The following is a 27,476-nucleotide window of genomic DNA, read 5'->3' as shown; positions in this document are numbered from 1 at the left end:
AATCTGGTAATTGTATAACTTGATTCTGTGAATCAGGGAAGAAGTAGTGCGTGTCTTCACTAGCGTTCCCATTGTGAAATGGCATGATCTGTTCTCTCTTGAGACCACAGTTGGGGTTTATATTATCATAAGGGGTTTCATTGACGAGCAGCACACCATTGATAATGGTTTCCCTCCTGAGATTTGTAGCCATTACTCATTGGTGTATTCTCTCTACTTCTCTTCTTGATTAATTACGTTTGCAAATTGATTCATTACATGGTGGTTTGGGAACTTCATATGGCATCAATATGCATATTCTTTCTTGGAAGAGATTTATACATGCATCTACCGATGAATTCCCTCATAATTAAGCAATTTATTGGTTAATCTGGTTGTCAGACTTTTAAATGATGGGTCAACAGTAGATTGGATGGAAACTATTAAGTTTTGGTTTGCGAATAAGCATCAAAACAATGTAGAATTTGTATGTCTTCCCAGTTTGATTTTTCACCCATTTTTATGTTGCTAGGTTTTCAGTCATTTTTTATTTGGTTTTCCTCAAAACTGGGAAAGCTATACAGCAGATTTGATTAGGGATGAATAAACTATTGGCACTGATTTAGGGAGTGTTGTTCCTAAAAATGTATCCTCAATTGATCCTGAGATCTTTTCTGCTGGTAAATATTTGGACGACATTGCATGATTTGGTTCTATGATTATTTGCATTCACACGACTTATAGTTTCTTTGAGATTTTATCATTTCGTATCTCCAAGATCTTTTGTTATCTAGCTTGATGTTTTAAGTGTTACAGCTCAACAAAAATCTATCTTGTCTTCTTCGAAACCTTTAAAGGAAGGATTTGGAGCTCATGGGAAGCCACATGCTGAAGGTGAATGGCATGATTCTAACGCTACATGTGGGGTTAATGCCGCTCAAGGTAGTGGCAATGTTAGACGTGTTACCAGGTATCATAACATGAAAGTCTGTCAGCAGAAGCAGCCAGCTTCTGGAATTACTCTAAAACATCCAGAGGAACTGAACAGTCCACTAACACCAGCTCAGTTGCAATCTCTGGAAAAAGTAACTACAAAAAAAGTAAATACACCATCTAAACATCTTGATGAAAGCTCTACATCTAGAGTTTCTAGAACTTTATTTGAAAATAAAGAAGGTTGTTCTAGGAGAAAGAAAGTTACAAGTGAAAAAATTCAGATCACGTGTGAAAGAAAAAGGACTAGATCTGCCACTGCAACCAAATAACCACGAAAAAGGGGTTTAAGCCCCTCGATCATTGGTGAGTAAGAGTAGATATCCCCACCGTCTACTCTATCAAGTTTCAAAAAGTCCAGATCAGGTAAGTATTCCCTGTTAGTTATTTCCCAGTTCTTATTCATAAAAGCTAAATCTTGTTTGGCCTAGAGATACTTAATGCACTAGTGCACTTTTATGATGCCTGATCAGTGGATGCTCTTATACTGTAGCTCATGATATTTAGCAAGTGGAGGTCAATCTGTGCTAAAGCTAATGTAAAACTAAGATGTTAACTATTACTAATTGAAAATTTTGGGTCTTTGTACTGAAACATTGTTGTAGTACTTCTGTTCATCTAGGTCTGTGGTACAAAACGGATGTAGGGTGCTTGAGGAGACTGTTTGTTGGTAGTTTGTTTAACCTCACAAAATTAAACAAAATAAACAACAAAAATAAGTGTGGAATCTAAACTTTTTTTGAAAACTGAGCATAAAAGGATAAGTATTTCCCTTGGATGAAAAACCAATGCAGTTTAAACAAGTTTCATCAACAACACAAAAGACATGGGAAGAGGGATCTAATTCGAGAAATAGACAGTCGGGGATACATTGCAATAATGCAATGCATGGACTCCAGATTATTGTTTCTTGTTGAAAATAGTCCATGTTGTTTGGAAGAGTCTATGCTTCTCTAGTCTGCGGTACATAAAACCTAATAACAGACAAATAGCATATTTTAGTTTTAGACTTATTGAGTTATAGTTCTTACTTCTCACTCCTTATCAGGTCAACAAAACTCTCAAATAACTTTATCCCTAGGTCAACTGAAATTTATAGAAACTTTAAATGATAGAAATAAGATTTATTACATTTAAATTGGGAGTATGCATTTTATTAGTTCAACTCACTTGTCAAATAAAATACCTTGGCAGTTAACTGATGCTATCTGTGAAATGCTTTAGATTTGTTATATACAGGCATGTTTTCTTCTTTTTGATTAGTTAAACCTTGCACCTGTCATTATATCGGCAATCGCGACAGAAAATTTCTGTGTTCGTTACAATTATAACACTACACATACTTTCCTAAAAGACAAGCATGCTGCATGCCTATTTTTAATCTTTCAAGGCCCTATTTTTTGTCATTTCTATTTGAGCCACAAACCATGCCAGATTTACTTAAATTGACACATTTAATAAAGCAAAGTAATGCTGGACAATCATCAATCTATAAAATTTACATAACCTTGCCATCATATCATTCAAGCATTATATCTCTAACCTAGTTAGGAGGGCATCTAAAAGCTCAAAAAAAGTTATAAAATTTCATATTTCAAAATGTAAACACATAGTGAAAGAGACCCCATTTATGGAAAATACCAGCTTTATGCTTAAAGCCTCTTTACACATCATGAACCTGCAAAATTGAGAAACCATTTCAAATCAATAAAGTCATATTAATATGGTCTACATTTAGAATCTCAATCCATCGGAAGAATATGAGTTGCACAACATCAATATAGAAGTCTCCATGGGGTTTTCCTTGAAATTCCTCAGACATATTCGAAGCTATACGAGGATCATCATGCGACAACCAATTGAACTACATAAATTAATTCAAGGATTACATTACCGACATCATAACTATAGATAAAAAATTCAACAATAAAGAAAATTCTCAACTTACATCATCAACAAATAGACTGTCTAACCTTAAACGGTGTCATATCAATCGATTTTTAGCATAGTAATTCTACGCTTTTTTTCCTATCCACCTGTCAAAAAAAGGAGCGGCAATAAATTTTGTGTAGAATAATAATTAAAAAGCGGATACCTTATGAAAAAACTATGCCATGTTAAGACCATACCTTGTATCTAATGGGAAAGGTGTAAGACGTCCTGACATTTGGTGCCAAAAACACTCTATAGTATATCTAGGACATCAGCAATGTATGACAACCACCTATACCCTCAACATTATAATTGGTTGCTAAACGCATGGCTTGATATAACCAACAAAGAACAACACTACCATAACTATAGCTGCTTATGGCATCATAATTGTCCAACAATGAAATATATTTGATAAACCACTATTTTGCAGTCTATTTTGTATTGAATTGAGTGGATTTTATCCATTATTCTCACACTTATGCATATAATTCGCATGTTTTACATTTTCCTTCCTAATTTTGTGCTATGATTAAAAACCTACTTCTTTGACCTTAAATTTGCTAATTTTAATCCTCTCTTCTTACCATTCGATGCCGTGATATGTTTGTTAAGTATTTTCAGGGTTTATAGGGCAGGAATGGCTTAGAGGATGGAAAAGAAGAATACAAAAGTGGAAGGAACACAAGAAATTCAAATTTTGAGAATCTGGTAGTGACGCGCACGGATGAACGATGCGTACGCGTGACTAGTGCATTCGACAGATGATGCGCACGTGTGGCTGACGCCTACGCATGGCCAGTGAAAAGTCCAGCGACGCATACACGTGGCTGACGTGTACGCGTGATAGAGCGTCATGTGCTGCATTAAACAGAAAATACTGGGGGTGATTTCTGGGCTGCTTTTGACCTAGTTTCAGGCCCGAAAATACATATTAGAGGCTGCAGAGTGGAGTAGAAAGGGAGGAATTATTCACTTAACATTCATTCACATTTTAGGTTTTAGATGTAGGTTTCTAGAGATAGAGGCCCTCTCCTCTCTCTAGGTTTTAGGGTTTCTATTCCAATTTCTTCTTAGATTTAGATTTGATTTCTATTTTTATTTACAATTCCTTGCAATTTATTGTTCTAGCACCTTTGTTCTTCAATTCTACTTATTGATTCATTTATTTTGCTAATTTAGTTTATGAGTTTATGTGTTACTCTTAATTTTCATTAATGCAATTCATGTTTCATATTTCTTATTGTTCAATTGCTTTGTTATGGTTATTTCTTTGCTTTGGTTAGTCTTAGAATTTCCTATGTCTTGTCAACTTTCTATGCTTGTATTTTGTGCCTTCCAAGTGTTTGATAAAATACTTGGTTGAATTTTAAATTAGATTTTTTATATTCTTAGCTTGGATTGAGTAATTTGGAGACTCTTGAATTGTAAAAGTCTCTTGTTGGTTGGTGATTGAAGATTGCGGGTTAGCTTGAACTTCACCAAAGCTAGTCTCTCACTATGAGTTGACTAGGACTTGTGAACTCAAGTTGATTCTATGCACTTGACCTTCCTCCATTGGTTAGAGGTTAACTAAGTGAAGGCAATTCCCATTTTCCATCACAATTGACAATGATAATAAGGATATGACTTCTAATTCTCTTTCTTTGCTAAGAGCTTTCGTAGTTATTACTTAATTTTCTTGCCATTTTTACTTTCGTGTCTCTTATTTTAAAAACCCCAAAAATATATTTTTCCCATACCCAATAGTAAGTACACTTCCCTGCAATTTCTTGAGAGACGACCCGATGTTTGAATACTTTGGTTAATTTTATTGGGTTTGCTTAAGTGACAAACAATTTAAACATTGATTGAGGTTTAATTATTGGTTTAGAACTATACTTGCAACGCGATATTTTTGTAAAAATCTCTACCGACATTTTTTCTCTGTCAATATTGCACGTGCATGGTGTTGTTAACCTTATCTGGTAGTAGAATACCACCTAACAATACATAATATAACAACGGACGTATTGCATGAGGGCATTATCAGGGCATTGAATGGCATCTCTTAAAGTCGAGTCCTTAGCCACTTCAATTTGTCCTAACATGCCCATCTGGAACATCCCCAAAAAGTTATTCATATCGTTGCCATATATCTCTCTGGTGAAACTTGCTCCATGACCTCAATATACCATTTACAGGTTCTCCATCATTGGGTAACTTTAATTGCATTGCCATGTCCTCCAAAGTAATGGTACACTAACCCTAAAGGAGGTAAAAAGTGTGAGTTTGGGCGCCATTTTTCAACAAGTACACTAATCAACGGGTTGTTTTCAAAGATGTATAATAAAATCTTACACATTGTAAGTAGGGTTTAAGCCTTGGTTGCCTAATCTCAGTCCCCTCACCCTCACGTATGGCGCCACCTTTCCCTCTCAGCCCTCTCTCTGTCTCTCACCAGCCACCGTCACCACTCACCAGCCTCAGAGTCACCTTGGCCTGTGCCGAAGCTCCTCTGTTCGACTGCTTCTCTCACCTTCATGGCCACGGTGCTGCACTGCTTCTCGGTGACGACGATCCTCAACGACAACGACACCACCAATGGCTACAAAGTGTGATGACGCTTCTCTGCTCTATTTTCCCGGGGCTGCTGTCCTCGGTCGTCTTCTTCTTCTCTGCCACCATCTGTCAGCCATTAGAAGTCCCGGCGAAGAATAACGGGGATTTCACTGTTTCCCATGTTTCCCACTCATGGCTGAGTGATAAACCCCTATTTTATGGTTTATCTTGTGATCAATTGAGTAGTTTTTATCAAATCTTTGTACACTTATCCATACAATTTGCATGATTCTACAATTCCTTCCCAATTTTGTTCTATAGTTGGAAACTTGCTTCCTAAGCCTTTAAATTGTATATTTTTAATCCCCCTTTATACCATTCGATGCTGTGATCTGTGCGTTAAGTGTTTTCAGGTTATATAGGGCAGGAATGGCTTAGAGGATGGAGAGGAAGCTTGCACAAATAGAAGGAGCACAAGAAATAAAGGAGACAACCAGCGAGAAGCGACGCGCATGCATGGCTTACGTGTGCGCGTGAATTGGAGTTTGTACGGCGACGCGTGCGCGTACCTGACGTGTATGCGTGACTGACGCGTACACGTGACATGTGCAACCTGCAGAAATCACAGAAAACGCTGGGGGCGATTTTGGGCTGAGTTTGGACCCAGTTTTCAGCCCAGAAACACAGACTAGAGCCAGGGTACAAGCAGAGACTCAACACACATTCTCATTCGGATAGTTTTTAGTTTTTAGCTTTGAATCTTAGAGAGAAATCACTACTTCCTCTAGGGTTCTTCATATTCCTATATTCTAGTTTTTATACTTTTGATGCTTTTGCTTTGGATATTAAGAAGAGTTACTACCTCCATTGAAGTTGCCATTATTCTAGTTTGTTTTCTTATCCCTTTACTCTTTTGATTACCTATTAACCTTGTTCAAATAAGGATGTTATGATTTTGGGATTTATTAATGCAAAGAACTACTTTTACCTTTAATTAATTTTTAGTTCCTATTTTATTTAATTTATCATGTCTTCTTTCTATTCTCTTTATATATCTGTGAAAGTAGTATGCATGTCAATGGAGTAGACTCCCAACTTGACTTGGGGGTTGATTAAAAGGAGACCCTTGAGTTGGAATACTCAAGTGTCAATCTTAATTGGAAGTTGTTGGCTAACTCTCTATTTACTAACGCTAATCCATCCATAGGAGAGGATTAGGACTTGCGAGTAAGAGTTAGCTTAATTACTTGACTTTTCTTTATTCGGTAAGGGTTAACTAAGTGAAAACAACAACCTCTTATTATTACACTTGGAAAAATTCAACAAGGATAGAATTTCCAATTAATCTTCCCCCGGTCAAGGCTTTTTATTTTGATTATATAAATTCTCTTGCTAATTTTCATTGCTTTAAATTACAATCATTTATTTTTCCGTTCTCCAACTCTTAAAATTTCTCGAAAAATTTCTGACTGATAAAATAGCACTCTTTTGTCAACTCGTTGGGAGACGACCTGGGATTCCTACTCCCAGTATTTTTATTCAAATTTTGTGACAACTCCTTTTAAACTGATAAGCGGAATTTTTGTTGGTTAAGAACTGTACTCGTAACGTTATTTCTACATTAAATTCTTAATCGGCAAATTTTCGCCCGTTCACTGAGCTTACTTGAACTCCATCCACTTCTAAAAATGCCAATTTATCTTGTTTCCAACCAACGGTTACTTATGCTTCTCCTCATTCTCATTCCAATTTATTTGTTCCCCTAAGTATTTTTCCTCTTTTCGTTTCTTCGTAGTTCTGATTCTTCCTGTGTTTTCTGTATGCGAAGGTTTGCTTGTATGAATGGTGGCTGGTTAAAGCTAAACAAGGATTCGAAGGAAAGCAGTTAGCTAATTGGAGGCATTGCATCAAAAAGGTAAGAAACTTAGCTTGATTTTGTATTAGGATTTATCGTTATATTGTTTTACCTCCTTTAATGCATTTTAGTGATTTGTTGAAATTGATTTGAAGTAATGCCTTCCTTGAAATATCTAATATGGTAATTGCATAACTTGATTCTGTGAATCAGGGAAAAAGTAGTACGTGTCTTCACCAGTGCTCCAATTGCAAAACGGCATGATCTGTTCTCTCTTGAGACCACAGATGGGGTTTATATTATCATAAAGGGTTTCATTGACGAGCAGCGCATCATTGATAATGGTTTCCCTCATGAGGTTTGTAGCCATTACTCATTAGTGTATTCTCTCTCTACTTTCCTACTTGATTAATTACGTTTGCAAATTGATTCATTACATGGTGGTTTGGGAACTTCATATGGCATCAATATGCATATTCTGTCTAGGTAGAGATTCATACATGCATCTACCCATGAATTCCCTCATAATTAAGAAGTTTAACCTGGTTGTCAAACTTTTAAATGATGGGTCAGTAGTAGATTGGATGGAAACTATTAAATTTTGGTTTGCGAACAATCATCAAAATAATGTAGAATTTGTATGTCTTTCCAGTTTGATTTTTCACCTGTTTTCTATGTTGCTAGGTCTTCAGTCATTTCTTATTTGGTTTTCCTCAAAATTGGGAAAGCTATGCAGCAGATTTGATTAAGGATGAACCAACTATTGGCACTGATTTGGGTAGTGCTGTTCCTAAAAATGTATCATCAATTGATCCTGAGATCTTCTCTGCTAGTAAATATTTGGACGACGTTGCATGATTTGGTTCTATGATTATTTGAATTCACACGACTAATAGTTTCTTTGATATTTTATCATTTTGTATTGATAAACCACTATTTTATGGTTTATCTTGTGCTCAATTGAGTGGTTTTTATCAACTATTTACCCACTTATTCATATTATTCACATGGTTTTACATTTGCCTTCCAAATTATGTGCTTTGATTGAAAACATGCTTCTTTGGCCTTAAGTTCCCTATGTTTAATCCTCTCTTATTACCATTAGATGTCTTGATATGTGCATTAACTGATTTCAGAGATTACAGGGCAGGAATGGCTTGGAGGATGGAAAGGAAGCATGCAAAAGTGAAAGAAATACAAGAAGTTGAAGGAACTGCAAAGCTGTCCAGCCTGACCTCTTCGCACTAAAATAGTCATAACTTGAGCTATAGAGGTCCAAACGATGCGGTTCTAGTTGCGTTGGAAAGCTAACGTCCGGGGCTTCGATTTGATATATAATGTGCTATAGCTGCTCCGACGTTAGGTGACGCAAACGCGTGAATGACGCGTCCGCGTCGCATCTGCGAACTTCAACCCACGCTAACGCGTGGACGACGCCTCCGCGTCACCCACGCGGCCGCGTGACCTGAAATTCGACGTCAAAAAGGTGCATGGCCGAAAGATGAGCTGGAGTGATGCTGGACTGGCGCTAGACGCCCAGACCTTACCATGCGTCCGCGTGCCCCACGCGTCCGCGTCATATCCCCATGATGGCCATTCACGCGATCGCGTCGACCACGCGACCGCGTCACCCTGGATTTTGGCAATACCAAGTTTCGAACAGAGAGTTGTGCGATCGCGAGGCTGCACTCGGGCCAACCGCACAAATCAGGTCACGCGATTGCGTGACCCACGCGTCCGCGTCGCCTGACCTTATTGCGCACCACGCGACCGCGTCGCCAGCGTCACACAACCTATCCAGCTAAGTGCAAATTTTCTTATCTTTTCTTCTCTAATCCTAATTTTTTTATCTTTTCTTATTCTTTCTTCGTCCTTTTCTTACTTTCTTCTTCTTCATCCCTCTTCACTTCCATTCTATTTCATTTAATTTATTTGCATACCTTCATTCATTACATTTTAATTTTGTGCATATTTTTATTTTCTTTTCTAAATTAATTATTTTACCTTTGGTGTTAATTTTCTTATTTAACTATTGCATCTTCTCTTGAATTATTTTGGGTGCTTAGTGACTTGTTTTATTTTGGATAGGTAATATTATTTATATCAATGCCAATCTTTTATACCTATATTACTTTTACATTGACATGAATTTATATTATCTCTCCTTCCCCACTCTCTTCCCCATTGTTGCAAATTTTGCACCATTGGTATGCCATGTGCTTCTATTGTTTTCTCACGTACATGTTGAAGCTTCCATGTAAATGAGACCCTTATCATTTGGCATTAACCCAACCATATTTTATTTTATCTTTATTTTTGGGTTACTTTCCTTCTTTTTCTCTTCTTTCAGGATGGCCACCAAGGAAGGGAAAGGGAAAGCTTCTAACTGGGGAGACAGGCAAGTCAATCTACACAATCTATAGAGAAAGACATCAGTTGGAGCAGCCCGTCCACTCGTACATCTTAGCATGCACCGAGGACGGTGCAATCTTTAAGTGTGGGAGGTCGATACCGATCTCCATGGGTTAGCCATTTTTTTCCTTTCAACACCATTATTTTATTTTCTTTGTTTGTTCATTGTTGCATTTGCATGGTTAATTGCATGTTTATTTGATTTTGTGCATTTAGTTACTACTTGGTTGAAGTAATATTTTCTTTTTCAAAATTTTTTTATAGTATTTCACTAATTTAAATTAAAAACTTTTATATTAAAACTTGTTTGAAGTTGTATTTGGAACATGGTTTTTGAGCCAAAGAACACACAACCCGTGAGATTTTGAGCTTATTTACATGATTACATTATTTAACCATAATATTTTATTATTGTGTATTTCCTTCTCTATGATTGTAATCTATATTTTGTTCCAATCTATATGTCCATTATTTAGTGTATTTACATGCTTGCATATGATTGAGGCTATTGTTTGATTTCAGCTCACTTATCCCAAATAAGCCTACCCTTTAAATCACCCTTGTCAGCCACTTTGAGCCTTTTAATCCCCATTTGTTCTGTATTTTACCACATCACTAGCCTTAAGTAGAAAAATAATTAAATATCCCAATTGAATCTTTGGTTAGCTTAAGATAGGGATTGTGCATCAACTAAGTGTGGGAAAATTGTGGGAACATGGGTTGATAAGGGAATGTATCATGTTTCTAATTTATTTGAATATTGGGAATTTGGGAACCTACTCATGAAAAACCAAAATAAAAAAATAATGGAAAATCCATGTGCATTGATAAGTTATGTTTATTTCTCTACAAAAAAAAAAGAAAGAGAAAAATCCAAAAATATTCAATAAATAAGTAAATAAATAAGGGGACAAAATTACCCCAATGCTAAGTTAATAAAAAGATCAATGCACATGTGATAAAAGTAAAGAAATATAAAAAATTTGGTACATGAGTATGGAAATCATACAAAAGTGGGAATTATGGGTAGTTAGGCATGAATTTAACAGTATATAGAGTATATGTATATTAGGTGAGAGCTTAGGTTAGTCAAAGATTCATATTATAGCTCACTTGGCCATACATGTACCCTTACTTTTACCTCAGCCCCATTACAACCCTGAAAAGACCTCATGATGTTTGCATTAGTATGCTAAGTATTTGTTGATTGGTTAGATGAAGAACAAGGTTTAGAAAGCATGACTAGGGAAGAATAGAGTGATTGACCCTAGACACTTGAGAGTTAGAGTGATATACACTACCAGTGAGGGTTCAATGCTTGATTCTATGTTCCCTGCTTTCATGAGCTATCTTCTTACAAGTTCACTTGTCCTTTATTGTATAAATTGAATTAGTGAAATCCAGTTCATATTTCTTCTTGAAAGATTTGTTTACTTTTAACTAAGTAGGTAGAAACATTTTGCATGTAGTGCATTCATATAGATATGTTGCATTTCATATTAATCTACCATTCCTCTTCATCTTTATAGTTTCTCTTGAGCTTAGCATGAGGACATGCTAATGTTTAAGTGTGGGGAGGTTGATAAACCACTATTTTATGGTTTATCTTGTGCTCAATTGAGTGGTTTTTATCAACTCTTTACCCACTTATTCATACTATTCACATGGTTTTACATTTGCCTTCCTAATTATGTGCTTTGATTGAAAATATGCTTCTTTGGCCTTAATTTCCCTATGTTTAATCCTCTCTTATTACCATTAGATGCCTTGATATGTGCGTTAAGTGATTTTAGAGATTACAGGGTAGGAATGGCTTGGAGGATGGAGAGGAAGCATGCAAAAGTGAAAGAAATACAAGAAGTTGAAGGAACTGCAAAGCTGTCCAGCCTGACCTCTTCGAACTAAAACAGTCATAACTTGAGCTACAGAGGTCCAAACGATGCAGTTCCAGTTGCGTTGGAAAGCTAACGTCTGGAGCTTTGATTTGATATATAATATGCTATAGTTTCTCTGATGCTAGGCAACGCGAACGCGTGCTTCACACGGACGCATTGCAGTGACGAAAAACCAGCATGGCAGATTTCGCAACCAGCGATTTCTGGGCTGTTTTCGACCTACTTTTCGGCCCAGAAAACACAGATCAGATGCTATAAAGTGGAGGAATCCATTCATTCATGATGATAGGCTTTCAATATTCACAATTTTAGGATTTAGATGTAGTTTTTAGAGAGAGAGGTTCTCTCCTCTCTCTTAGGATTAGGATTTAGGATTTCTCTTAGTTTTAGGAGTGCCTCTCAATCCCAGGTTCAATGTTCTTTTTATTTCTTTTCTCAATTTAATTTATGAACTCTTTATGTTTAGATTGATCTTCTATTCTTAATGCAATTCGAGGTATTTTCAGATTTAATTTTGCTTTGCTTTATTTATAAATGCTTTTAATTTAATTTAGATATTTTTCCTTTTGGCTTTGGTTAAATAATTGGTGACTCTTGAGTTATCAAACTCATTGTTGATTGAAAATTGGAATTCTTCAAGAATTAATTTAAGTTCCAATAACTCTAACTTTTCCCAAGGAAAGACTAGGATCTGAGGAATAAAAATTAATTCATCCACTTAACTTACCTTCATAGTTAGTGGTTAACAAAGTGGGAGAAAAATCCATTCTCATCACAATTGATAAGGATAACTAGGATAGGACTTCCAGTTCTTATACCTTGCCAAGAGCTTTGTTATTTATTATTTTAACGACTTGTTATCTTACATTACTTGCTCCTTCTTTCCAAAACCCCCAATTTACAAGACTCATAACCAATAATAAGAATATACCTCCCTGCAATTCCTTGAGAAGACGACCCGAGGTTTAAATACTCGATTATCAATTTTAAAAAGGGGTTTGTTACTTGTGACAACCAAAACGTTTGTAAGAAATGTTGATTGCTTGGTTTAGTAACTATACTTGCAACGAGAGTTTATTATAACCTCTAAACCATCAATCTTCAGTTTTTCATGTATCTCCAAGATCTTTTGTTATCTAGCTTGATGTTTTAAGTTTGACAGCTCATGGGAAGCCACATGCTGAATGTGAATGACATGATTCTAACACTATATGTGGGGTTAATGCTGCTCAAGGTAGTGGCAGCATTAGACGTGTTACCAGGTATCATAATATGAAAGTCTGTCAGCAGAAGTAGCCAGCTTCTGGAATTACTCTGAAACATCCAGAGGAACTGAACAATCCAGTGACACCAGCTCAGTTGCAATCTCTGGAAAAAGTGACTATAGAAAAAGTAAATACATTATCTGAGCATCTCGATGAAAGCTCTACATCTAGAGTTTCTATAACTTTATTTGAAAATAAAGAAAGTTATTCTAGGAGAAAGAAAGCTACAAGTGAAAAAAGTCATATCACGTGTGAAAGAAAAAGGACTAGATCTGCCACAACAACCAAATATCCACGAAAAAGGGGTTTAAGCCCCTCGATCATTGGTGAGAAAGAGAAGATAGCCTAAGTGTCTGCTCTATCAAGTTTCAAAAAGTCCAGATCAGGTAAATATTACCTGTTAGTTATTTCCCAGTTCTCATTCATAAAAGCTAAATCTTATTTGGCCTAGAGATACTTGATGCACTAGTGCACTTTTCATGCACTTACTAATATTTTTGCTCCATATTACAGTTAATCTTCTTGAATTTTGTGCTCGAATCATATTGCAGGATGGTTGCTTCCACCACCCTTAGAGTTTTGGCGTAACCAGATACCGATTTACAATGCGGTATGTGATATCTTTGGTTGATTCTACAGCTTTCAATTAGCTTTTTTTTTCTAACCCCAGTATTTTCTTTACTTTTATTTATGAAATGTATATGTCAGATTTGGTTAGCATAGAAGTTTCGTTACTACTACATATTTTCCATTGTTTCGTTTTTTTATGTTACCATCTAGGACCATGAGGTTACAGAAATTTAGGGAGGTGCATATGTGGTTCAATAGATAAAGGTTCTTCAGCATTATTGAGCATTATTGAGCCGGTACTTCTTTTGTTGTAAATCAATAATTTCCAGTTGAAGATTCAAATTTCCCTTGTGTAGATGCTTCGTTGTTTACGTTTGTCATTTTTCTGATAGACTCATTCCTATTATGCTGCCTGATCAGTGGATGCTCTTATACTGTAGCTCATGATATTTAGTAAGTGGAGGTCAATCTGTGCTAAAGCTAATGCAAATCTAAGATGTTAACTAATACTAATTTAAAGAAAATCACAAAATTTCCTAGGAGAATTTGACATATTTTAGAGGTAAATTGGAATGTAATTGAAAATTTTGGATCTTTGTACTGAAACATTGTTGTAGTACTTCTGTTCATCTTGGTCTGTGGTACAAAATGGATGTAGGGTGCTTGAGGGGATTATTTGATGGTAATTTGTTTAACCTCACAAAATTAAACAAAATAAACAACAAAATAAGTATGGAATCTAAACTTTTTTTGAAAACTGAGCATAAAAGGACAAGTATTTCTCTTGGATTAAAAACTAATGCAGTTTAAACAAGTTTCATCAACAACGTAATAGACATGGGAAAAGGGATCTAGTTGGAGAAATAGACAGTCGGGGATACATTGCAATAATGCAATGCGTGGACTCCAGACTATTGTTTCTTGTTGAAAATAGTCTATGTTATTTGGAAGAGTCTATGCTTTTCTGCTCTGCGGTACATAAAACCTAATAATAAACAAATAGCATATTTTAGTTTTAGACTTATTTAGTTATAATTCTTACTTCTCACTTCTTATCAGGTGAAAAAAACTCTCAAACAACTTCATCCATAGGTCGACTGAAATTTATAGAAACTTTAAATGATAGAAATAAGATTTATTACATTAAAATTGGGAGTATGCATTTTATTAGTTCAACTCACTTGTCAAATAAAATACCTTGGCAGTTAACTGATGCTATCTATGAAATACTTTAGATTTGTTATATACACGCATATTTTCTTCTTTTTGATTAGTTAAACCTTGCACCTGTCATTATATCGGCAATCGCGACAGAAAATTTCTATGCTCATTACAATTATAACACTACACATACTTTCCTAAAAGACAAGCATGCCTATTTTTAATCTTTCAAGGCCCCATTTTTTGTCATTTCTATTCGAGCCACAAACCATGCCATATTTACTTAAATTGACACATTTAATTAAGTAAAGTCATACTGGACAATCATCATTATACAAAATTTACATAACCTAGCCATCATATCATTCAAGCATTACATCTCTAACCTAGTTAGGAGGCCATCTAAAAGCTCAAAAAAAAAGTTATAAATTTTCATATTTCAAAATGTAAACGCATAGTGAAAGAGACCCCATTCACGGAAAATACCAGCTCCATTCTTAACGCCTCTTTACACATCATGAAGCTGCAAATTTAAGAAGCCATTTCAAATCAATAAGATCATTTTAAAATCGAAATACAATAATTATACACTTGTACCCACTACCAGGAGAGACAAGAGTGTATGTTTTGCAATAATATTTATTATGGTAATAGTACAATATTGTAACTTTTTATTAATGAAGATTAATAAGCTAAATTATATTGCAATAAGTAACAACTTGCAAGTTGCAACTGACGCACATTACCAACCAATATTGTAACTTTTTATTAACGAAGACCCGGTCCGGTCCCGAACACTTTAGGGGCTAATTTGATGTGATTTTATTGGGTCTAGGGTCGGGTATGGATCTCAAAAGTAGACCCGGTCATTATTTCGGGTCGGGTCCGGGCCATAGCTCGGGTCACCCGAAATCGGCCCGGTGGCCCGGTCATCATGTACAATTAATATTTTGTGTTATTAGTTATGGATGATGGCTATTATTATGTGAAATTTAAGTATTGTAAACTTTAATATTTTGTGTTATTAGTCATTATATATAAGACTATAAGTTAATGTTTTATTTTTAAAATGCATAAGACTTTAGACTAATGCATAATCTTGTGTTATTTGTATTGATTTAAATATTCGGTGTTATTAGGCAATATTAGTATTGATTATGGTTATACTTTAATTTTAGAGAAGAGTTAGTTCTTATTATATTTTTCTAAGTGAATTTTACCATGTCAAATAATGATTGGAGTCTTGAAAATTTGGATACTTTTACATGCTAACTTACAAGAAGGTATCAAGGTAATATAATGTTAACGGCCCGGTTTTTACCCGGTATAATCGTGGCTCGAAAGTGTATAGGTTTCATCGGGTCTAGGGTCGGGTTCGGGTCTAACAAATAGACTCGGTATATATTTCGGGCCGGGTCTGGGTCACATCAAACCCGGTTTCACCCGACCCATGCACACCCCTACATACAACCACTAGAACCAACAGAATTAGGAAATACATTGTCATTCACATAATCAAGGTGTGAGCAAATAGCCTCCCTCCATGTAACCAGCTTATTATGCATTTTTCCTGTCTTGAAAGATTAAAAATAGGCATGCTTGTCTTTTAGGAAAGTATGTGTAATGTTATAATTGTAACGAGCACAAAAACTTTCTGTCGCGATTGTCGATATAATGATAGGTGCAAGGTTTAACTAATCAAAAAGAAAAAAAATGCCTGTATATAACACATCTAAAATATTTCACAGATAGTATCAGTTAATTGCCAAGGTATTTTTATTTGACAAGTGAGTTGAACTAATAAAATGCATACTCCCAATTTAAATGTAATAAATCTTATTTCTATCATCTAAAGTTTCTATAAATTTCAGTCGACCTAAGGATGAAGTTGTTTGAGAGTTTTGTTGACTTGATAAGGAGTGAGAAGTAAGAACTATAATTCAATACGTCTAAAACTAAAATATGCTATTTGTCTATTATTAGGTTTTATGTACCGCAGAGCAGAGAAGCATAGACTCTTCCAAACAACATAGACTATTTTCAACAAGAAACAATAATCTGGAGTCCACGCATTGCATTATTGCAATGTATCCCCGACTGTCTATTTCTCCAATTAGATCCCTCTTCCCATGTCTTTTGCATTGTTGATGAAACTTGTTTAAACTGCATTAGTTTTTCATCCAAGAGAAATACTTTTCCTTTTATGCTCAGTTTTCAAAAAAAAAAGTTTAAATTCAACACTTATTTTTGTTGTTTATTTTGTTTAATTCTGTGAGGTTAAACAAACTACCATCAAACAATCCCTTCAAGCACCCTACATCTGTTTTGTACCATAGACCTAGATGAACCGAAGTACTACAACAATGTTTTAGTACAAAGACCCAAAATTTTCAATTATATTCCAACTTATCTCTAAAATATGTCAAATTCTCCTAGGAAAATTTGTGATTTTCTTCAAATTAGTATCAGTTAACATCTTAGTTTTGCATTAGCTTTAGCACAGATTGACCTCCATGATGAGTATTTTGGAGGAAAAATAAATCTCTCCCAAAACACACAAATCTAACCGACAAGTGTACCGGGTCGCATCAAGTAATAAAAACTCACGGGAGTGAGGTCGATCCCACAAGGATTGAAGGATTGAGCAATTTTAGTTTAGTGGTTGATTTAGTCAAGCGAATCGAGTGTTGGTTGGGTGATTTGTGATTTGCAGAATGTAAATTGCATGAAAGTAAAGAGTGCAAATTTGGTTGGTTGAGAGGGAATGTGAAGAATGTTGGAGAGTTTGATGTGTGTTTGGAGGAAAAAGAAATTAGGACCGGACTTGCTATGATAAGAAATTATGAAGAGAAGTTTAAGTGGTTGGAGTTTAAAGTAAGAGAAAGGTTGCACAAAGCTTGTTATGTTGAGGAGTGATTCGGTCATGTGCATGGCTTGAAGGTGGTATGCTTTTAAATGAGCAATGAAGGGTTGGGATGCAATTAGACTTGTGGAGATCAAAGGCATGCATGTATGGATGAATGAAGACAAAGTTTGCTCTTTCCTTTGCCTTTGTCGTGATCATTCTCAAGGAGTGGCAGATTTCTTTCTTGAAGCATGTGATGGGATTTTGTCCTTATGCTATACTTTCCTTTGTCTTGTCTTTTTCATTGAAGATTCTTTGACCTCCTAGTCATCACAACAAGACAACATACATTAGTCTTATCCAACCGTAGCAAGAGTGTTCTTTTTAGTAATACTATGTGAACCATCAATTCTTATCTTATTTGAACCGTGACACTCTCTTTAGAGGACACCAAACTTAATGTTTGGTAATGTATAAAGAAAATGAGTCTCTTCCTCCAATTAGTGAAGTTCAAACGTTCAATGTTCATAAGAATTGTTTCCATTACACTTTCTTTTTCTCTTTTTTTTTCATGAAGGATTAATTGTATCCTTGAGTCGGTGCATCAAGGTTTGATGAACACCAAACTTGTTTCTTGTCCAAGGGTACATCACAATTAATGCCTTCATTACCGAATAAGAATTTTTTCTATTTATAAGGTTTTGGAAAATAACAAATGTATGATTATTGATGCATGAGTTTCAAATTTTCATGAAGCTATGTGGACACCAAACTTAGTGTTCGGCCATATGCTCTATCAAAACATTTTAAGCATGTGAAACAAAATCCTTTGTAATATTGGTTTAGTGTGCTTGGAGGTACACCAAACTTAGTATATGTTTCATAACAGTGCATGCAGTCAATGGACATGTTCATGAAAAGAGAAAAGAATTCATGCTCAAATGATCATAACTTATTGAATTTAAAATGACATGAATCTTTCCCATGCCTCATAGATAGGTTCGGCCTCCATTTGTGTGAATGTTTGAACCTCAGCCTTTAACCTTATAATCCTCTGAGGTGGATAAAATTTTGCAAGGAACTTAGTTACCAAATCATCCCAGTTGTTAATGCTGTCCCTTGGAAACGATTCCAACCATTGAGTGGCCTTGTCCCTGAGAGAAAATGGGAATAGCATCAGTTTGTAACTGTCAGGGGGCACTCCATTAGTTTTGACAGTGTTGCATATCCTCAAGAAAGTGGACAAATGTTGGTGCGGGTCCTCAAGTGGTCCTCTACCAAAAGAACAGTTGTTCTGAACCAAAGTGATGAGTTGTGGCTTGAGTTCAAAATTATTAGCATTGACATTTGGAGCCAAGATGCTGCTCTCACAATGTAAACTCACGGGAGTGAGGTCGATCCTACAGGGATTGAAGGATTGAGCAATTTTAGCTTAGTGGTTGATTTAGTCAAGCGAACCAAGATTTGGTTGATGGTTTTGTGACTTGCAGAATTAAATTGCATTGAAGTAAAGAGAACAAGAAATAAATTGCTGAAACGTAAAGGACAAGAAATTAAATGGCAGAAACTTAAAGTGCAAGAAATGTAAATTACGGAATCTTAAAGTGCAAAGAAACAAAGAAATTAAAGTTCACTCAATAACAAAAGCTTTCCGAAAACTATTATGAACATTCCAAAAGGAAAGCTCCCCGAAGAACTTGAATTCTATCCTATTTATACACTTTCTTCAAATGATCTTCAAGCCTTGAGTTGGGCCTTTGCTCTTGGTGGAATTGGGTTGAAAGAGGCCTTGGTTGATTGCTCTTGAAGTTTGGAGAAGAACCGAAGTGAACCAATTGAACCGGTTTTGAGGTTAGCAAAAGTTGGACCAAAAGTTTGAGCCAAAGTTAGGGGTCTAACTTTGGCTCCAACTTTTTATATCAGCTAGCACATTTTGCTGATATCAACGTTGGCCTTGCCTAGTGTGCTTGTGGCGCCAACGTTAGCCACCAAGTTAGGGGGCTAACGTTGGCGCAAACTTTTGGAGCCCAGGGGAAAATTTTCAAGTTCCAACGTTAGCCTCCAAGTTAGGGGGCTAACGTTGGGGCTAACTTTTCAACCAAAAGTTTGTGCAAAAGTTTGATACTAACTTTAGGTCCAGCTTCTTGCTTCCTGGTTCAATTTCACTTATTCCATTATCTCCTCTTTACTCCTAGCCATTCCTTCTTGCTTCAACCCTTCTCCAAGCTTTCTTCACCTATAATTAATCAACCAAACACATCAAAGCTATGCTCAAAATCATGAGATATTCATTCTTTCACAATATGCAACAAATATTGCATAAAACCTCATGAAATGGCATGAATTCATATATGGTTGATTCAATCAAGGAAAACATGAAAATCTACTCAATTAGCTTGCTTGTAGCTCAAGAAAGTGCATAATTCTAATGAAAACAAAAGAAAAAGACTAGTTAAAATAGGCTAAGATGGCTTGTCATCACTCCACTTGCTAAATATCATGAGCTACAGTATAAGAGCATCCACTGATTAGGCAGCATAATAGGAATGAGTCTATCAGAAAAATGACAAATGTAAACAACGAAGCATCTACACAAGGGAAATTTGAATCTTCAACTGGAAATTATTGATTTACAACAAAAGAATTACCGGCTCAATGATGCTGAAGAACCTTTATCTATTGAACCACATATGCACCTCCCTGAATTTCTGTAACCTCATGGTCCTAGATGGTAACATAAAAAAAAATGAAACAGTGGAAAATATGTAGTAGTAACAAAACTTCTGTGCTAACCAAATCTGACATGTACATTTCATAAATAAAAGTAAAGAACATACTGGGGTCAGGAAAAAAAAAGGCTATTTGAAAGCTGTAAAATCAACCAAAGATATCGCATACCGCGTTGTAAATCGGTATCTGGTTATGCCAAAACTCTAAGGGTGGTAGAAGCAAACTTCTTGCAATATGATTCACGCACAAAATTCAACAAAATTAACAGTAATATCGAGCAAAAATATTAGTAAGTACATGAAAAGTGCACTAGTGCATCAAGTATCTAGGCCAAATAAGAATTAGCTTTTATGAATGAGAACTGGGAAATAACTAACAGGTAATACTTACCTAATCTGGACTTTTTGAAACTTGATAGAACAGACACTGAGGATATCTTCTCTTTCTCACCAATGATCAAGGGGCTTAAACCCTTTTTTCGTAGATATTTGGTTGCAGTGGCAGATCTAGTCCTTTTTCTTTCACACGTGATCTAACTTTTTTTCACTTTTAGCTTTTTTTCTCCTTGAACAACTTTCTTTATTTTCAAATAAAGTTCTAGAAAATCTAGATGTAGAACTTTCATCGAGATGCTCAGATGGTGTATTTGCTTTTTCTGTAGTTACTTTTTCCAGAGATTGCAACTGAGTTGGTGTCACTGGACTGTTCAGTTTGTCTGGATGTTTTAGAGTAATTCCAGAAGCTGGCTGCTTCTGCTGACAGACTTTCATGTTATGATACCTGGTAACATGTCTAATGCTGTCACTACCTTGAGCAGCATTAACCCCACATGTAGCGCTAGAATCATGCCATTTACATTCCGCATGTGGCTTTCTATGAGCTTCAAAAGCTTCCTTTAAAGGTTTTGAAGAAGACAGGATAGATTTTTGTTGAGCTGTTACACTTAAAACATGAAGCTAGATAACAAAAGATCTTGGAGATACGGAAAGATAAAATATCAAAGAGACTATAAGTCATGTGAATGCAAATAATCATAGAACCAAATCATGCAACGTCGTCCAAATATTTACCACCAGAGAAGATCTCAGGATCAATTGATGATACATTTTTAGGAACAACACTACCCAAATCAGTGCCAATAGTTGATTCATCCTTAATCAAATTTGCTGCATAGCTTTCCCAGTTTTGAGGAAAACCAAATAAGAAATGATTGAAGACCTAGCACCATAGAAAACGGGTGAAAAATCAAACTGGAAAGACATACAAATTCTACATTATTTTGATGCTTGTTCGCAAACCAAAACTTAATGGTTTCCATCCAATCTACTGCTGACCCATCATTTAAGAGTTTGACAACCAGGTTAAATTGCTTAATTATGAGGGAATTCATGGGTAGATGCATGTATAAATCTCTTCCAAGACAGAATATGCATATTGATGCCATATGAAATTCCCAAACCACCATGTAATGAATCAATTTGCAAACGTATTTAATCATGTAGAGAAGTAGAGAGAGAATACACCAATGAGTAATGGCTACAAACCTCAGGAGGGAAACCATTACCAATGGTGCGCTGCTCATCAATGAAACCCCTTATGATAATATAAACCCCATCTGTGGTCTCAAGAGAGAACAGACCATGCCGTTTTGCAATGGGCGCACTGGTGAAGACACGCACTACTTCTTCCCTGATTCACGGAATCAAGTTATGCAATTACCAGATTAGATATTTCAAGGAAGACATTACTCCAAATCAATTTCAACAAATCACCAAAATGCATTAAAGGAAGTAAAACAAGGTCACGAAAAGCCCTAATACAAAATCAAGCTAAGTTTCTTACCTTTTTGATGCAATGCCTCCAATGGCTAACTGCTTTCCTTCGAATCCATGTTTAGCTTTAACCAGCCACCATTCATACATGCAAACCTTCGCATACGGAAAACACAGGAAGAACCAGAACTACGAAAAAATGAAAAGAGGAAAAATACTTAGGAGAACAAATAAATTGGAAGGAGAATGCGGAGAAGCATAAGTAACCGTTGGTTGGAAACAAGATAAATTGGCGTTTTTAGAGGTGGATGGAGTTGAAGTAAGTTCAGCCATGGTGGGAAACGTGGGAAACAGTGAAATCCCCGTTACTCTTCGCCAGGGCTTCTAATGGCTGACTAATGGTGGCAGAGAAGAAGAAGACGATCGGAGAAGCGCCGTCGCACTTTGCAGCCACTGGTGGTGTCGTTGTCGCTGAGGGTCGACCTCACCGAGAAGCAGTGCAGCACCGTGGTCGTGAAGGTGAGAGAAGCAATTGAACAGAGGAGCTTCGGCGCAGGCCAAGGTGACTCTGAGGCTGGTGAGTGGTGACAGTGGCTGGTGAGAGACAGAGAGAAGGTTGAGAGGGAAAGGTGGCGTCATATGCGAGGGTGAGGGGACTGAGGGTGCGTGGCTGGCTTGCATTGTTCTGAAAACCGAACTGGGTCGGCCAGTTCAACCGGGTTAACCAAGAACCGGTCACCAAGTCAGTGCGGTTGTCCTTATAAACCGCCTGGTAAAAATCAATTAAAAAACCGGTCAACCCGACAATTAAACCGTTGAACCGCTGAAATTGGCCGGTTTTTAGAGGGTTTTCGCTTCGGTATTACTCTCCAAAACGGCGCCTTTTTACGTTTTAAAAAGAAAAAAAAAAAAAAAAACCTTAATCTACCCAATACCCATGACCCCAACGCAGCCCTGTCACACTCCCACCCCTCTCCTCTCCGAAATTTTGAAATTGAAAGAACAATCTCAAGAAAGAACCCTAGCCACCCAGTCCCGCCGCCCGCAGCCACCGCAGCCCCCAACCCCCGTAGCCACCGCAGCGTGTTAGGCATCGCGTGTGGAAGCTCCGTCGCTGTCGCAGGAGCTGTGTCGCCGTCGTAGGAAGCTCCGTCGCGGTTCTCGGAAGCTGTGTCGACGTCGTAGGGAGCTCCGTCTCGGTCCTAGGAAGCTGTGTCGCCATCGTAGGAAGCTCCCTCGCCGTCGTGTGGAAGCTCTGTGGCCGTCGCCCTCTCCTCTGTTTGAGCGCTCTCTCTCTCTCTGTGTTCGCCGGTGTCGCCGTCTCCTCTATCGTCGACGTCACTTCCCTTCCTCCTCGCCGCCGGTAAGCAGTAAGCACTGTGACTTGGAATCATTTTTGCTGGTTTTAGTGTTTTACTGTTGTTTGAAACTGAGTTGCTGAGTAGCTGGATTTTGTTTGCTGAGTTAATTTTGTTTTCTTGAGTTAATTTTGTTCATGATTTTTTTTTAGCTGGATTTTGTTGGCTTGAGTTAATTTTGTTCATGATTCTCTACGCTGCTTTTACTCTCATTGTTTGCTGAGTTAATTTCTATGCTGCTTTCATCTTTCTTCACTGCATTCTTAGTTATTTAGTGATGTTTCCTCTGTGAGTGTTTTTTCTTCCATATGCTTACTAATAGAATTTATCTCTTATATATTTTGGCATTTATTAATTTGCTTAATATCTTAACATGGTTACCAATAATTCAGTGAGGATAGACGACTAAGATGGCTTTTCAGTAATTTTTGAGGAGGAAACTCCAATCTCACTTTCATGTAAGCATTATCCCCTGCCTTTCTGGTTTTTTGTATCATAAGGAGTATTTACTTTTTGATCTGTGTTGCCTGTGACTTCAAATGAAGACCCTTAGGTGAAAGATGCACTTGAGAATGGGAAAATGGTTTTATCTCTTACCTCCGAGTTTAGAATTAATACCAGTATCTTTTTGGTTCCTCAAATTGTTTCACTAGTTGAAAATTTATCACTTTGCGTTAATCCTATTTGATTGAAACGCCTGGAATCTGAATCTTATTTCTGTAAAACAAATTTACAATATATTCAAATACGACTGCCTCATTTGTGAAAAGCAACTGCACTTGGGCTTTCATATACTAATGCTTGTTTATTATACATTGATAATGCCATGCTTTCATATCTTAATAAGGCAGCCACGCACCCTCAGTCCCCTCACCCTCACGTACGGCGCCACCTTTCCCTCTCAGCCCTCTCTCTGTCTCTCACCAGCCACCGTCACCACTCACCAGCCTCAGAGTCACCTTAGCCCGCGCCGAAGCTCCTCTGTTCGACTGCCTCTCTCACCTTCACGGCCACGGTGTGGCACTGCTTCTCGGTGACGACGACCTTCAGCGACGACGACACCACCAGTGGCTGCGAAGTGCGACAGCGCTTCTCTGCTCTATTTTCCCGGGGCTGCTGTCCCGGTCGTCTTCTTCTTCTCTGCCACCATCAGTCAGCCATTAGAAGCCCCGACAAAGTGTAACGGGGATTTCACTGTTTCCCACGTTTCCCACTCATGGCTGAGCTTACTTCAACTCCATCCAATTCTAAAAACGCCAATTTATCTTGTTTCCAACCAACGGTTACTTATTCTTCTCCTCATTCTCTTTCCAATTTATTTGTTCCCCTAAGTATTTTTCCTCTTATAATTTCTTCATAGTTCTGATTCTTCCTGTGTTTTCCGTATGCGAAGGTTTGCTTGTATGAATGGTGGCTGGTTAAAGCTAAACATGGATTCGAAGGAAAGCAGTTAGCCATTGGAGGCATTGCATCAAAAAGGTAAGAAACTTAGCTTGATTTTGTATTAGGCTTTTTCGTGACGTTGTTTTACCTCCTTTGATGCATTTTGGTGATTTGCTGAAATTGATTTGGAGTAATGTCTTCCTTGAACTATCTAATCTGGTAATTGCATAACTTGATTCCGTGAATCAGGGAAGAAGTAGTGCGTGTCTTCACCAGTGCTCCCATTGCGAAACGGCATGATCTGTTCTCTCTTGAGACCACAGATGGGGTTTATATTATCATAAGGGGTTTCATTGACGAGCAGCGCACCATTGATAATGGTTTCCCTCCTGAGGTTTGTAGCCATTACTCATTGGTGTATTCTCTCTCTACTTCTCTACATGATTAATTACGTTTGCAAATTGATTCATTACATGGTGGTTTGGGAACTTCATATGGCATCAATATGCATATTCTGTCTTGGAAGAGATTTATACATGCATCTACCCATGAATTCCCTCATAATTAAGAAGTTTAACCTGGTTGTCAAACTCTTAAATGATGGGTCAGCAGTAGATTGGATGAAAACTATTAAGTTTTGGTTTGTGAACAAGCATCAAAACGATGTAGAAATTGTATGTCTTCCCAGTTTGATTTTTCACCCGTTTTCTATGTTGCTAGGTTTTCAGTCATTTCTTATTTGGTTTTCCTCAAAACTGGGAAAGCTATGCAGCAGATTTGATTAGGGATGAATCAACTATTGGCACTGATTTGGGTAGTGCTGTTCCTAAAAATGTATCATCAATTGATCCTGAGATCTTCTCTGCTGGTAAATATTTGCATTCACACGACTTATAGTTTCTTTGATATTTTATCATTTCATATCTCCAAGATCTTTTGTTATCTAGCTTGATGTTTTAAGTGTTACAGCTCAAGAAAAATCTATCCTGTCTTCTTCGAAACCTTTAAAGGAAGCATTTGGAGCTCATGGGAAGCCACATGCTGAAGGTGAATGGTATGATTCTAACGCTACATGTGGGGTTAATGCTGCTCAAGGTAGTGGCAGCATTAGACGTGTTACCAGGTATTATAACAGGAAAGTCTGTCAGCAGAAGCAGGCTGCTTCTGGAATTACTCTGAAACATCCCGAGGAACTGAACAGTCCAGTGACACCAGCTCAGTTGCAATCTCTGGAAAAAGTAACTACAGAAAAAGTAAATACACCATCTGAGCATCTCGATGAAAGCTCTACATCTAGAGTTTCTAGAACTTTATTTGAAAATGAAGAAGGCTGTTCTAGGAGAAAGAAAGCTACAAGTGAAAAAGGTCAGATCACGTGTGAAAGAAAAATGGCTAGATCTGCCACTGCAACCAAATATCCACGAAAAAGGGGTTTAAGCCCCTCGATCATTGGTGAGAAAGAGAAGATATCCTCAGTGTCTGCTCTATCAAGTTTCAAAAAGTCCAGATCAGGTAAGTATTCCCTGTTAGTTATTTCCCAGTTCTCATTCATAAAAGCTAAATCTTCTTTGGCCTAGAGATACTTGATGCACTAGTGCACTTTTCACGCACTTACTAATATCTTCGCTCGATGTTACTGTTAATCTTCTTGAATTTTGTGCTCGAATCACATTGCAGGAAGGTTGCTTCTACCACCATTAGAGTTTTGGCGTAACCAGATACCGATTTACAATGCGGTATGTGATATCTTTGGTTTTTACAGCTTTCAATTAGCCCTTTTTTTTTTCTGATCCCAGTATTTCCTTTACTTTTATTTATGAAATGTATGTCAGATTTGGTTAGCACAGAAGTTTCGTTACTACTACATATTTTCCACTGTTTCATTTTTTTTATGTTACCATCTAGGACCATGAGGTTACAGAAATTCAGGGAGGTGCATCTGTGGTTCAATAGATAAAGGTTCTTCAGCATCATTGAGCCGGTACTTCTTTTGTTGTAAATCAATAATTTCCAGTTGAAGATTCAAATTTCCCTTGTATAGATGTTTCGTTGTTTATATTTGTCATTTTTCTGATAGACTCATTCCTATTTTGCTGTCTGATCAGTGGATGCTCTTATACTGTAGCTCATGATATTTAGCAAGTGGAGGTCAATCTGTGCCAAAGCTAATGCAAAACTAAGATGTTAACTGTTACTAATTTGAAGAAAATCACAAAATTTCCTAGGAGAATTTGACATATTTTAGAGGTAAGTTGGAATATAATTGAAAATTTTGGGTCTTTGTACTGAAACATTGTTGTAGTACTTCTGTTCATCTAGGTCTGTGGTACAAAATGAATGTAGGGTGCTTAAGGGGATTGTTTGATGGTAGTTTGTTCAATAATCTGATGAGATCTTAGAAACTTAAGAGTTGTAATTTGATATTTATATATTATCAAATAAATTTGACTTTTATATCAACAAAGATGTAAAATATCTAATTTAAGATTTTAGCTTAATAACTAAAAACCTTTTATATCAATAAAAAGTTTTTGGTTCAACAGTCAACACACCATTAGCACATTTTTTATATAAAAAAACCAAATAAGTCTTTAGTCCATGACCCAAATATTCTTGTTGAGTTGTTTCCCGCCAAGTGTCGCAACGCACAGCATAGCGCAAAGCTTCATTTTTCAAAAATGTCGACCTTTCTGAGTTTCTGTTTTTCTCCTCAATCCCTAATCCCTAATTTCAACATTGTTTATCATCTTAATGCGTGCATCTCCCACCCTCCTTCTTCTTTCCC

At 36.8% G+C, this 27,476-nt stretch overlaps 2 protein-coding genes and 2 long non-coding RNA genes across 22 annotated transcripts in view; 2 read left to right on the top strand and 2 right to left on the bottom strand.

The window, feature by feature from the left end:
* On the top strand, positions 670-13,728 carry LOC110270285. The gene is made up of 3 exons (XR_002359663.1): positions 670-1,338; positions 13,424-13,482; positions 13,653-13,728. It is a non-coding gene; the product is annotated as an uncharacterized LOC110270285 (long non-coding RNA).
* On the bottom strand, positions 19,936-20,390 carry LOC110270284. The gene is made up of 2 exons (XR_002359662.1): positions 20,347-20,390; positions 19,936-20,172 (listed from the first exon to the last, which is right to left on the bottom strand). It is a non-coding gene; the product is annotated as an uncharacterized LOC110270284 (long non-coding RNA).
* LOC110269509 lies at positions 21,669-22,807 on the bottom strand. Its single transcript, XM_021117383.1, has 3 exons — positions 22,218-22,807; positions 22,021-22,106; positions 21,669-21,867 (listed from the first exon to the last, which is right to left on the bottom strand). Exons 1-3 carry the CDS (start codon positions 22,281-22,283, stop codon positions 21,669-21,671), a joined length of 351 nt encoding a protein of 116 aa, XP_020973042.1. The 5' UTR covers positions 22,284-22,807.
* The window catches only part of LOC107630859, a 5,956-nt gene continuing 1,367 nt past the window's right edge, over positions 22,888-27,476 (top strand). For 8 of the 19 annotated variants that reach the window (XR_002359660.1, XR_002359658.1, XR_002359654.1 and 5 more), the window contains exons 1-10: positions 22,888-23,313; positions 23,701-23,766; positions 24,156-24,590; positions 24,702-24,787; positions 24,941-25,085; positions 25,412-25,559; positions 25,661-26,203; positions 26,369-26,427; positions 26,597-26,672; positions 26,817-26,938. Coding sequence is in view for 10 of the 19 variants with exons in the window: in XM_016334125.2 (XP_016189611.1) it covers positions 24,525-24,590; positions 24,702-24,787; positions 24,941-25,085; positions 25,412-25,559; positions 25,661-26,203; positions 26,369-26,427; positions 26,597-26,644 (1,095 nt within the window). In the remaining 9 variants the exon portion in view is untranslated. Of the gene's footprint in view, positions 23,321-23,675; positions 23,767-24,155; positions 24,591-24,701; positions 24,788-24,940; positions 25,086-25,411; positions 25,560-25,660; positions 26,204-26,368; positions 26,428-26,596; positions 26,673-26,768; positions 27,152-27,476 lie in introns of those variants that run through there. The other 11 variants (XR_002359661.1, XM_016334125.2, XM_021119231.1 and 8 more) reach the window with 11 other exon arrangements.

This window comes from Arachis ipaensis, chromosome B03 (assembly GCF_000816755.2).
Source record: "Arachis ipaensis cultivar K30076 chromosome B03, Araip1.1, whole genome shotgun sequence".
Lineage (NCBI taxonomy): Eukaryota > Viridiplantae > Streptophyta > Magnoliopsida > Fabales > Fabaceae > Arachis > Arachis ipaensis.
Note: the sequence above shows the minus strand (reverse complement) of the source record. Positions and strands in the feature narration are given on the sequence as shown.

What these genes read in the sequence shown, in the direction of transcription:
- LOC110269509 (XM_021117383.1), bottom strand. Translation starts at nt 22,283, where the DNA reads ATGGCTGAACTTACTTCAACTCCATCCACCTCTAAAAACGCCAATTTA. An exon ending in TATCTTGTTTCCAACCAACG is followed by an intron (nt 22,107 to 22,217) that starts GTTACTTATGCT and finishes CCGTATGCGAAG; the next exon opens with GTTTGCATGTATGAATGGTG. An exon ending in GGAGGCATTGCATCAAAAAG is followed by an intron (nt 21,868 to 22,020) that starts GTAAGAAACTTA and finishes TCCGTGAATCAG; the next exon opens with GGAAGAAGTAGTGCGTGTCT.